Source organism: Ochotona curzoniae, unplaced genomic scaffold, assembly GCF_017591425.1.
Source record: "Ochotona curzoniae isolate NIBS_2020 unplaced genomic scaffold, NIBS_Ocur_1.0 contig_908, whole genome shotgun sequence".
Classification (NCBI taxonomy): Eukaryota; Metazoa; Chordata; class Mammalia; order Lagomorpha; family Ochotonidae; genus Ochotona; species Ochotona curzoniae.
In genome coordinates this window covers 30,531,758-30,543,510 of record NW_024466607.1, presented here as the reverse complement: position 1 = coordinate 30,543,510, position 11,753 = coordinate 30,531,758, and the positions used below count along the sequence as shown (strand labels likewise).

At 50.8% G+C, this 11,753-nt stretch overlaps 1 protein-coding gene across 1 annotated transcript in view; it reads left to right on the top strand.

The window, feature by feature from the left end:
• Positions 1–1,136: 1,136 nt before the first annotated feature.
• TAFA4 (TAFA chemokine like family member 4) overlaps positions 1,137–11,753 on the top strand; it is a 122,173-nt gene continuing 111,556 nt past the window's right edge. The window contains exon 1 of the mRNA XM_040995038.1: positions 1,137–1,251. Coding sequence (XP_040850972.1) covers positions 1,137–1,251 — 115 coding nt within the window. The remainder of the gene's footprint in view (positions 1,252–11,753) is intronic.

The following is an 11,753-nucleotide window of genomic DNA, read 5'->3' as shown; positions in this document are numbered from 1 at the left end:
AGTTGGTGCTGGAGCCTGGGCCTGGACGTGTGAGGTGCACGCATGGGTACCCCGAGGCTGTGTGGGACATGGTGTTGAGCTCTGGCAGGTGCACTGCTGGTTGACCCGCAGGTGCGAGACACGTCTTTGCCTCCTTCGACACTTCCTCTGAAGTCCCACCCTTCATGCTGCGTCCACTGCCCCAAGGAGCCGTTGTCCTGGCTCTGTCACTACGTGCTCTGAGTGCTTTAATCTGTATCGTGCACAGTCAGCCTCATGATCTGTGTCTTCTGCCTGTAGGGATTCAACCAAAACAAATTTTCGCAAGTAGCATCTGAGGGCTGGCAGTATGGCTCAGTGGGTTAAACTTTGGTTTGCAGTGCTTTTATCCAGTACTGGCATACTGATAGAGATTGAGCCATCTGCTGGTTTACCTGCCAAATGCCAAAGCTGGGCCAGGCAGAAACGTGGGAGCCAGGGTGTCCGTCCAGGGCTCCCAGGTGGGTGGCAGGGGCCCACCTGCTTAGAAAGTTGAGTTGGATTTATTTTCTTGCTTGCCATACTCCTTGCTTACCTTTGGGGTTGGCTTCCTACACTCTGGATCCAGCCTGCCAGATGAGAGGGCCTCACTACCCAGAGAAGAAACCAGGAGAAAGCCCTCAGCCACATGTGCAGAATTTTCCTGGGCTCTTTGTGGTACGGAAAGCATATTTATTTTGCATCCAGCTCTCAGTGTGTAACTTGTACATTTCATATTTCACGTCAAATGCAATGTCCCTGCTTGCATTAAAGCAAACTGGATTATGCCTTGGGGACTGGTAAATGGACTTCTCACTGAAGCATGGTGCTAACTTGGGAAACTCTTAATTGCAAGAGGTGTTGATTGAAAATTGAGTCAATGCTCGGTGTGAATTGGATTTGATCTGCTTTCAGTTTCCCGGGCTGGAAAGAAGTTGAGCACCAGAGATTGTCTTTCAATCCCTGCCCTGTAGGATGGTGTTGTCTGGGAGCCTTGCCCTTTGATCTGCCTTCAGTTTCCCGGGCTGGAAAGAATTTGAGCACCAGAGATTGTCTTTCAGTCCCTGCCCTGCAGGATGGTGTCTGGGAGCCTTGCCCTGTGCTGACCTCACTGACTTGAGCCCTGCTCTCTCTCCAGGATGCGAGTGTGTACCAGGTCGGCGTTGCTGTTGCATGGGCTGTTCCTGGTCTACGTGTTCATGGCGTGCTGCAAGCTGATGTCTGCCTCAAGCCAGCACCTCCGGGGACACACAGGTAAGGCCTCAACTTGCGGTGCACCACTGAGATCAATTAGCAAAAACCCTGTCCAAGGTCAGAGTGCGCCTTGTAGACACAGACAACCGACGAGGGCTTTGGGAGATGGGTGAGTAACCGGAGAAGGCAACACGCTGGGCAAAATTGCTGTGGAACTGTTTGGTTGGGCAGACAGCTTTTGAAGATGTTTTCTAAGCTTTCTAAACTTCACTGTTTCTGGGCACATTTGTAGTTTTGTAGGTTTGCTCCTCCAAGGGGCTGAGAAAGCCAGCAGCATTTTGTGTGTGGTCTCCTTAGCGGCTGGAATGTTTGTACTAAGAAACTTGAGCACACAGACTGCTGGACTGAAGGAACCTGGCAGACAGTTCAGGGACTTTGAAATGACTGGAGGTGCAGGCAGGCAAGATATTGAGTGCTTCAAAAAGAAGATAGGAAAGAAGCAAAAGCTGCCAGAACTTGTGCCTGAGTCCCAAGATGGGATGTGTTTAAAGTAGAGTTGCTACCTTGGGGTGAAACTTGTGTCTAAGTACCATTTTTCACAGTGATGAAGACTCAGCTGAAGAGGAGCCTGCTGTGTGTGTGTGTGTGTGTGTGTGTGGTTGGGTGTTTCTCTTCCCCTGTTACATTTGTGCTTAAAGTAACACAGACTTGGCAGTTAAGGTGCTGGTGAAGACTCCCATGTCCCTTGTCCGAGTGCTCGTGTCTGTTAGGGGATAATGCAGATTGCTGGAGACCGTGTGATGGCCGGATTCCTGCCACCCACGTGAGAGTCCTGGGCTGGGGACCTGGCTCCTGGCTTTGGCTCCACTGCTGTAGGCATTTCAAGACTGGACCAGAACATGAGATTGATTCTCATGTTCTCTCACACTCTCTCTGTAAAAGAAGTCAATTTTTTTTAAAAAAGATTTATTTATTTTTATTGGAAAGGCAGATTTGCAGAAGAGGAGACACAGATCTTCCATCCGCTGGTTCTCTCCCCAAGTGGCCACAATGGCTGAAGCTGAGCCGATCTAAAGCCAGGAGCCAGGAGCCTCTTCTGAGTCTCCCACATGGGTGCAGGGTCTCAAGGCTTTGTACTGTCCTTGACTGCTTTCCCAGGCCACAGGCAGGGAGCTGGATGGGAAGTGGAGCTGCAAGGAAGCAAACCAGTGTCTACATGGGATCCGGCATTTGAAGGGGGAAGGTTAGCCAATTTAACCGTGGCACTGGGTTTTTTTTTTTTTGTTTAATTTAATTTTGACAATCCTTACAAATTTAATTGGGGTAAAAAAGGTTCAAGGTCTAAAGGGGGATATAGAGGAAGAAGCCCCACCCAGTCTCCCGCCCACCCCAAGTCCCGGGTGTGGGGCGCGCTCCGAGATACTCGATCAAGTGGTTCCAATAGTTCACCATTCATGGGTCGTTGCCAGTCTCGCCACCCCAATCATGATGTGGTCATTGAAGAGTTCATTGATTGACACAGTCCCTTCTAGGGTCTCCGTTTGCCCAGTCTCTGCTGCCAACAGATGGCTGAGGTTGTTGCTTGATTTGTCCTGTCTTTCCCTGGTTAGGACTCCGAGTCCGGTGTCTCGAATGGGAAGATCCTCGAAGAAATTTTGAGGTATTCCCAGTCCAGATTCCTGCTGTTTTAGTAGCATAGGGCCCGTCACAGTCCACTGCCCCGGTCAGCTGGCGGCTGCAGTTGCTGGGCCGGTTCTGTCTCCACCCGTGTCCTCTTGCAGTCCCGCCTGGTTCCACCCTGGACGCATTTGTCCCTCGCACGTACCGGTAGGAGTTGCAGCCCAGTCAGGGCGGCCCACAGTAGCCTCAACCAGGCCCACCTCCTACCCTGGCTTGCCGGTATATATGGCATACTAGCCCAGTCTGTCCCCAGTACCCTTCTGTTCATATTCTTGCCAACAGGTGTTGCCACCTACTTCCATCTAACTATTTCCTCCTACCGTCCCTAACGGATATTGTTGGGAGTCTGTCTAGCCACCCCAGCCCCTGTCCTAGTTCCCATGCCCTCTCGTGGGAGGTGATGACCCACGAGGGAGGAACCCACTATTTCCCTCCCAGGTCGCTCCCATTCCAGTTTTGCCCTCTCCATTTGGCCCTGTGGTTCAACTCAATGTGTCTAACCCTTTGTACCAGCTTCCGCCAACTGGTGCTACAACTAAGCCCCAACAACCCTCACCAACTCTGATTGTAGCTTGCTCCAGTGGGAATAGTCAGCCCAGCCTGGTTTTCACCCAATCTGGTCCCCATGAGGTGCACAGGCGCTGTGTCCCTGCCTGGTCTAGTCTACTCCCCACCCAGCTCCCGTTCCTCAGTGTAATTTGCTGTTCAGCTAGGGAACCTCCGCTTTTTCTCCTGTCAGCTCTGCCGCCTCCTTTCCTGGTTCTCACATGTGTTGGTTGGGTGCTGCGGCTGCATCCGGCTCAGGCTACCTCACCTTGGCATTCCAGCTTGTGTGTTGCTTTTGTTACGACCGGACCTGGTTCGACCCACACTCTGTTCTGGCGGTCAGATTTACCAGTGGATGACATGAACAGATTCAGCCTGGTCTGCCCCCGACCCATGCCAAATGCATGCCAGTGGGACTCTTTCTATGACCTCTTGGCTGTTGCCTTGCATGTTCCTTGCGCTGACCTGCAGGGTCTGTGTCCTGCCAGAGGAGTTGCCTGAGCTCCTCCATCAGAACCCCTCCATGTGCCAGGTTTCGCGCATATCAGTGGGTCCATGTGCCAGTTCGCCTCTTATCCTAGTAGGAACAGTGGTCTTTCCTAACTGGCCATCATCCCGTTCTGGTTCTTGCTGTAGAGTGTTTCAGTGCAGCCACGGTCATCCATGCCCCCATATAGCTTGTACATGGCTAAGTTGAGGTTGGGACCTAGCCTAGTCCGTCCCACATCCACCCTGGTACTCCAGAGCGCCAGAAGGTGTTAGTGTCTGGCCCGGTCCGGTACATCTTTTCCCAATCCACCTTTGTGCCGAGGGAGAGGACAGCTGTATCCAGACCCTGCCGCAGCCCCGTCCCCCTGTCATGACCCCTGCCTTAGACTCTGTGGCTCAACTTTGTGCTTAATGTGAACCAGTTGGAGCCAAATCCAAGCTGGGCATGTCCTGTGTTGCACCCTGTGTTCCAGTCATACTAGTGGACTAAGGTTTGCTTAGTCCGAACATTCATCTCTCAGTCCCGCACTTACATTAAGGTTTCATGTCCCGGTTCCTGGGAATCACCAGAAATTAGTATCTCACCTACACTAACGCTGGTCTTACTTTTGGGTGTCCCGAAGCACCTATTTCATATCATCAAAACCCCAGAGCTCGCCGCTGGGCGGCCAGCAGGCAGAGCCTGGCACCACTTGGTGCACTGGCCGCCCAAGGCCTGGGTCTCTGCCCCCGTCTCGCGACGGACGGGGGCTGTGGCTGGGACTCCGGCATGGTTCGGACCGGAAGGGGCCCTCCCATCGAGCACCACCTCGCATGGAAGTTTAACCCCGCCCCTGTCCGGAGACTCGAACCGCCCAGCCTGTCCTGCCGTCAGCTTTTGGCTGGCGGGGACAGGGGGGAGCCAGGATTTCACCCCCAGCCCCCCTGCCAGCCCTCGCGAGTACTCACCCGCGAGGGGGCTTAGTTACCCCCGGGCCAGGAGAGGGCCGGGGTCCCTGCCCCCGCCGCAAGCGGCGGGGGCTGTGGCTGGGACTCCGGCATGGTTCCGTGGCACTGGGTTTTTAAAAAAATCGTCTTGGAAATTCCTTCCAGTGAATTACTTTTCTGAATATTCCCCTTTGTTACTGGACTCATTGCTTAGTAAATTTATTTGCCATTCTTTCTGTGGGAACTTGAGACATGACAATGTTGGAATATTTTGCTTGATGGGTGAAAGGATAGAACTTGAACCCTAAAACAACAGTGTCAGAATTGAGAATTATCTGTCCACAAGGTCATTGCTATGGATAAGGTAAGGGGATCTCCGACTTGTGGATAAATAGTATGCTACCATTTCTCTATTTTCATTCTGTTATTTTATGCTAAGCCTTAATTTTCAATTAAGATAATTTTTCATACTGCTCAAAGTTCTGTTTTCCTCATGAAGTGGCAGTTCAAAGATGAAAAAATACTGACTGAAGTGCTAGTGAATGAATTAAAATCGATCTGCGGGCTCGACATGATAGCCTAGTGGCTAGAATCCTCACCTTGAACATGCTGGGATCCCATGTGGGCGCCGGTTCATATCCCAGCAGCCCCACTTCCCATGCAGCTCCCTGCTTGTGGCCTGGGAAAGCAGTCGAGGACGGCCCAAAGCCTTGGGACCCTGCACCCGCGTGGGAGACCTGGAGGAAGTTCCTGGCTCCTGTTTTTGGATCAGCTCAGCTCCAGTCATTGCCGCCACTTGGGGAGTGAATCAATGGTTGGAAGATCATCCTTCCTCTCTCTCTCCTCCTCTTTGTATATCTGGTTTTCCAATAAAAATAATAAATGTCTTTAAAAAAAACATCGATCTGCTTTTGCTGCTGTGAAGCGCCTGTAGCTAGTTGGTTTTGCGTGTCTTGCGCTGCACTGGTTGACACAGAACTGTGAAGTCATTGTTCTTTCCTCGCATACATATTGTTTAGTTTTTTTTTTTGTTTTATTAGAAAGATAAACCCAGGGACCCTTATACCGGCTATAGGCATTCCAAGCAGTGGCTTAACCGAATGTCCTCCTCGTACAGATCTTGAGAGGCCTGTCACTAGCGTGTTCACTTACCAATAGCAGACCCCGGGCCCCTGGCTGTCGGTGGGGCCGGATTGGGGGCGGGAGCGGGGAAGGGTTGTGGGAGAGTCTGCTAACACATGAAGGAAACTGAAGGCTGGGACTTTGCATGTTTATCTGCGTGGAGATGTCGATTTCATGCACGCACAGCCCTCTGCTTTGGCAAAAGGTAGAAGTGTAAGGCAAATCTAAATGAAGATTGGAAGGCCCGTCGAACCTTCCATGTACACAGCAGCTCGACAGCTGCAGGGCTGAGGCGGGCTGGCTGCAGGGCTGAGGCGGGCTGGCTGCAGGGCTGAGGCGGGCTGGCTGCAGGGCTGAGGCGGGCTGGCTGCAGGGCTGAGGCCGGCTGGCTGCAGGGCTGAGGCGGGCTGCGAGGGAAGTGATGCCCCGGGGTGTCCGGGTGAGTGTGTTTGGATTCCCAGCACACGTGTTGCTCTTTGCTTGTGGTGTTTCTTCGGCTGTGGGGAGTTTCCTCTTGCTTTCATCTTTGGGATTGAAGTCCTTGTCGCCTCACATCTTAAGGAGCAGCGAAGGAGTGAGGGCTGGTTTCTGTCTGCAGGGGGTCTGAGCATGCGTGCTGCCCTCAGGTCTGTCTGCATGAGGAAGTGCAGAACGCAGCCTTTGCCTAACTCCACGCACCTGTCGGTTGGCCTGCCTGGCCTCAGGCAGCATCGCGTCCTTGCTGAGAGCAGGGCTGGGGGAGTCCTCTAGGCTCCCTAAGCTGGTTCCTTGTGTCAGTAATGCACTGGCTACCGAAATGCATGCGTGTTGATAGGCTGATCGACTTTGACCCTTTGTCACAACAACATCATGACGTAATTTTCAGATGGTGGTAAGAATTCCATAGAACAATATGGGCAGATGCAAAACTCCTGTCCTGTTGAAAAACAATATAGAATTTTTAATGTTTTCATTTCACTTGAAAGAGGAGGGCCGAAATATCTCTCACCTGCTTCTTCGCTCTTGAAATATCTGCGGTAACTGGGCCTGGGCCAGGCCCAAAACAGGAAGCCAGAACTCAATCCACATTTCCCACGTGAGGGGGGCAGGGACCCCAAAACTCACGCTTTCACCTCCTGCCTCAGCGAGGGCGCGTTAGTGGGAAGCTGGGCTGGAGGGGCACGTGGGCCTGACTCCGGCTTCCGTGTGCCGACCCTCCACCTGCACGCATTTCCACTAGGCTTTCTATTGCACGTGAGTGGACACACCCCAGTGGGTGCCCCTGTGCCCGCTGCTCTGGCATCTTCCTGATTTCTTCCCTTATAAACAAAATTTGGAGGTTGTCGTATTTTTGACAGATTTAATTATTTTTTATTGTTTTCCCTGGTACAGTTGGTAGGTGTAAGGGTTCCTTTGCACTCCTTTCTCGCCCCGCACTCTCGTGTGTTCACAGTGGTACAGTCCTTTAGTAACATGTACAAGTTGAGCATGCTGCTGTTGGTGTGTCATGGCATTGTAAGTACAGGGAACGGTAGAACATTTCTGAGCTATGTTTGTTTCACGGGGAGTCCTCCTTTTGGAGTAGAAACACATACTTCTTTGAATACCTTACAGGTCTCTCCTACTCTCTTTTTTAAAAAAAATATTTATTTTTATTGTAAAGGCAGATATACAGAGAGGATGATCCTCCATCCGATGGGTCACTCCCCAAGGGGCCACAACAGTGGACCTGAGCCATTCTGAAACCAGGAGCTCTTCCGGGTCTCTCACACGGGTGCGGGATCCCAAGGCTTTGGGCCATCCTTGACTGCTTTCCCGGGCCACAGGCAGGGAGCTGGATGGGAAGTGGGGCCGCCAGGATTAGAACTGACGCCCATATGGGATCACGGCGTGTGCAAGGCGAGAACTTTAACCACTATGCTATTGCACTGGGCCCTCTCTCCCACTCTTACACGTTTCTAGTCATCTGGATGGACCGTGAATTACTGCATCACTCTCAATTTTCAGTAGTTTGTTGCTAGGCTTGTGCGCATCCCTGTACTCCAACCTCAATTGAATTTCTGTTGTTGAGTGTGACATTGCAGGTAAATGTTTGAGTCCGATTAGGATAACCATGATTATTTCTGTAAGAAATAGGCCAGAATACACAATTGTGCCAACAGAGGCTTCTGGCTTGTGTGTTATGTCAGCTGGTGGTCAGGTTCGGCTTCCCAGTCTTTCAGAACCCCTTGTGCTGGGGGCTCTGCTGCTTGCCACCTCGGGCTTCCAAGCCAGCAGGGGGGAAATGGCGACGAGTCTTGCTTGGGTCGAGTTGGCATCATTTTGGGCTGTCTTACCAGTGGCTGGAGCTTGGTCACATGGTCCCACAGTCCCACCTAGCTGCCCTGGGGGGGAGGGCCACGTTCCAGAGGACAACGTGGGTTTACACATGGAACGCTGCCACCCCGACCCCGTGTGCTTGCATTTGTTCACACTTGAACAGTAGCAGGACGGTCACGCCTGCTTTCCCACGCCCTGGTGCCCTGGGTGCGGTCAGGTCTGGCCTTGTGCTTGTAATGTAATGCAGGTTGCTTCCTGATGCTTTGTGTGTCCTTGACCTCTCTGTTGTTCTTTGAGCTCATTATCCTGCATCCATTCTTCCGTTGATTTCATCGTCGATTGGCCGAAAGTATGAATGAGTGCAACTGTTCCTTTTTCTCGTTTCTTCCTGCTCTGCTTCCTGTCACCCTTGTTCACCAGGAGCATCTGAGGACCACCGGGAGGAGGCAGTGCGTGATGCCCGCGGTGGCCCTGCAGCGTTTGCTTCTGGGTCGAGTGCTGCACCCAAGGAGCCGTGGGAGCAGTGGGCTGAGACACTCGGCAATTCTGGGCAGAGTTTAGTCCTGCAGGGATGTGGCTCAGGGAGCTGGAGCACTGGAGCGCAGAGCAGAGTGGACCGCGAAAGCTGGGGATGTATCTGCAGTGGATTCTGTGCATCACTGCTGTCCCCCGAAGGATCCACACACCGGGCACCAGCAGGTGGAAGTTGGTGAGGTGCTTGTAAGAGCTTGCATTGTGTAAACAAGGGGATGTTTTGTTACCCATCTGCTGCCAGCTAAGATAGTGGCAAAATTCCCAATTTGGAGATTCAAGGACTAGTTAGGTTTGAAGATGAAATTTGAATTAAACTGTGACCCCTGATCTCATCATGGCCTGTTGAAGGCGCACATCTTGTGGTGACACTTTGTCCTATAAATATGCACCATTACGATGACAGTCAAGCATAGGACACCTAAAGCGCATCTAGTTTGCACGGACTGGAGGCGGGAATCTTGCTTGAAAGGAATAGGCACTGATGTGCGTTTTCATAGGAATCCAGGGATCATGTTTTTAAGGGACTATAGAATAGGGATTAAAATTCAGATGACCGCTCTTGTTTCAATATTCTGTTAACCAAAATGGTTGAGCTGGAGACCACACAAAGGACTTGTGTAACCTCCATCCATGGCAAAGGACTGTCGGGCAGATTCCTTTTATCTGAAAAGCAGCCAGGCTTTCATTCTCTTTCTGGCCCGTAACCACTTCATTTCCCCACAAGAGGGCAGCAAACACAGCACAGTGGCGAGCTGTTGGCTGAACAGAGGACTTCTCGAACACTCTAGGTCCTGTGTGTTCAGTCTTGAGCGTCTTTAAGGTGAAGCCGGCCCAGAAGGAGCTCAGCATCCTCACTCTTCCTCCCAGGCAGTCTTTGGACCCTTTAGAGTTTCCTTTTAAAGATGGACACATGGCTGAGAGGGTTGGAGAGGTGAGCGCCCTGACAAGTTCATTGTGGACCCTTCAGGTGCATCTGCTGTCCAGGGCCCCTCCCGGAGGGCGGATGTTAGGAACTGTGAGACGTCTGATATTTTACCCTTCTTGATGCTCAATTTGTAGCTGCTCACAGAGGACAAGAGCCACTGGGGTCCAAGGGTTGGGAGCACATAAGCAGCCCAAGCGTTCGGTTATACCTTCGTCCTTTAATACTCGGAAAAATTATTGAAGCCTCTTTGGACTCCCTCTTTTTTCATATTAGCATAATAGAAAGTAATAAAAATGGAGGTCAGTATAGTGGCGCATCAGGTCAGGCTACTGTTTGCAAGGCAAGCATCCGGTGTTGGAGAGCCCGTTCCAGACCCAGCTACTCCACCTCGGGTCCAGCTCTCTGCCGATGCACCTGGGAAGCAGGCGATGGCGGTCTAGGTATTTGAGTTCCCGCCCCCAGGGTGGGAGTCTTGGAGGCAGGTCCTGGCTTCCGGCTTCACCCTGGGCCAACCTCGAGTGTTGTGACTGTCTGGGGAGTCAGACAGCAAATGCAGGAATTTGTCTCGTTGTCCTCCTCGGATGCACTGCCTTTCAAATGAATAAATAAACCCTAAGAAGAAAAATAATTTTAAAAAAGAAAATAAAAATCTTCCTTGCTATGTCATGAGAAGTGCTGATAACTGACTAGTAAGTTCTTGATAAATTTTACTGAGACTTGTCATATCCATTTCCGTTTTGCCTTCTTTTTAAAAACTTGCTATTTGAAAGGTAGAGAGAGGCAGACGTGGGCTCATATCTGCTAGTTTACTCCCCAAATATCTACAGTGGTCTGGGAGGCCTGGTGGAAGCAAGGAGCCAGGACCTCATTTTGGATTTCCAGTGTGGATTGCATGAACGTAATTTTTTTCTTCTTCGTTTTGAGGATGTGTTCATTTTGAAAGCGTTCCATCTCACTGAGATGCAGGAGAGATGCAGAGACAGGTTGGGAGTGGCTAAGGGACTTGAATGATTCACTGTCTGGACCACCACGGCAGCCTGTGCTGGGCCAGGCGCAAGCCAGGAGCCAGAAGCTTCATCTGAGCTTCATCTCAACCAAGCGTGGCCAGGGTCCCAAGACTTGGGCCATCTTCTGCTTTCCCAGGCCATCAGCAGGGAGCTGGCATGGAGGAAGAGCAGCTGGGACATGAACCGGCGTCCATATGGAATGCCGGTTGTCACAGGCAATGGTTTAACTCCATGTGTCACAGCGTCAGCCCCCAGAGCCTAACTTATTGGTCTCTCCACCTGCTGGTTTGCAGAGGGCACACGGTAGGGAGCTGGAGTCAGGAGCTGGATCAGGGAACTGAACCCAGGTCCTCCCCTGTAGGACATGGGTATCCATTAAAAAAAGGAAAAAGCAAAACCCTTTTGTTGCTGTAAAAAGAACAGACTTGATGCGTCCATAGTACAATTCCAAGAAGATGACCACACTTCTCTCTTCTGCAGTTTTTGCAAAGACATAATTTTAATCCATCCCATATTCACAGGGTTACCTCACTATTAATTATATTATTCAGTAAGTAAACAGCAGACGGCAGGTGCAATGGAGTATAAACACAAGCTAAAAACAACAATCATAGCTCTAAGTGGCCATTTCATTCCTGCACATTTTTGTTTCTCGTGTTTGTATCAGCTAGGACCCTGGGTCTGGGTAGGCCAATGTTCATCCTTATCTTTTTCTTAATGTATTCAAAGAAATTTTGCGCTAACTTAAGGAAATTTAGGTATTCTTTCATTTTCTATTGGGAATAAATGATAATGTATAATATGCATGGTGTGTTTTGGTGATTTATATTATTTTTAACTTCGGATAAGTTCTTTGAAGAGTAGTTGTGGTATGCAGGTTTGGGACTCCACACGCGTTTTCTGTGGACTGGAAATTGCACGGACATTGTGGGCTGAAGACTTTAGCCCTTACTTCGTGCTTAAAAGATGACAAGTAGGGAACACAATTTCTACTAAAGGAGATTTTTTTGAGACTAAATTTCACAAATGGTACA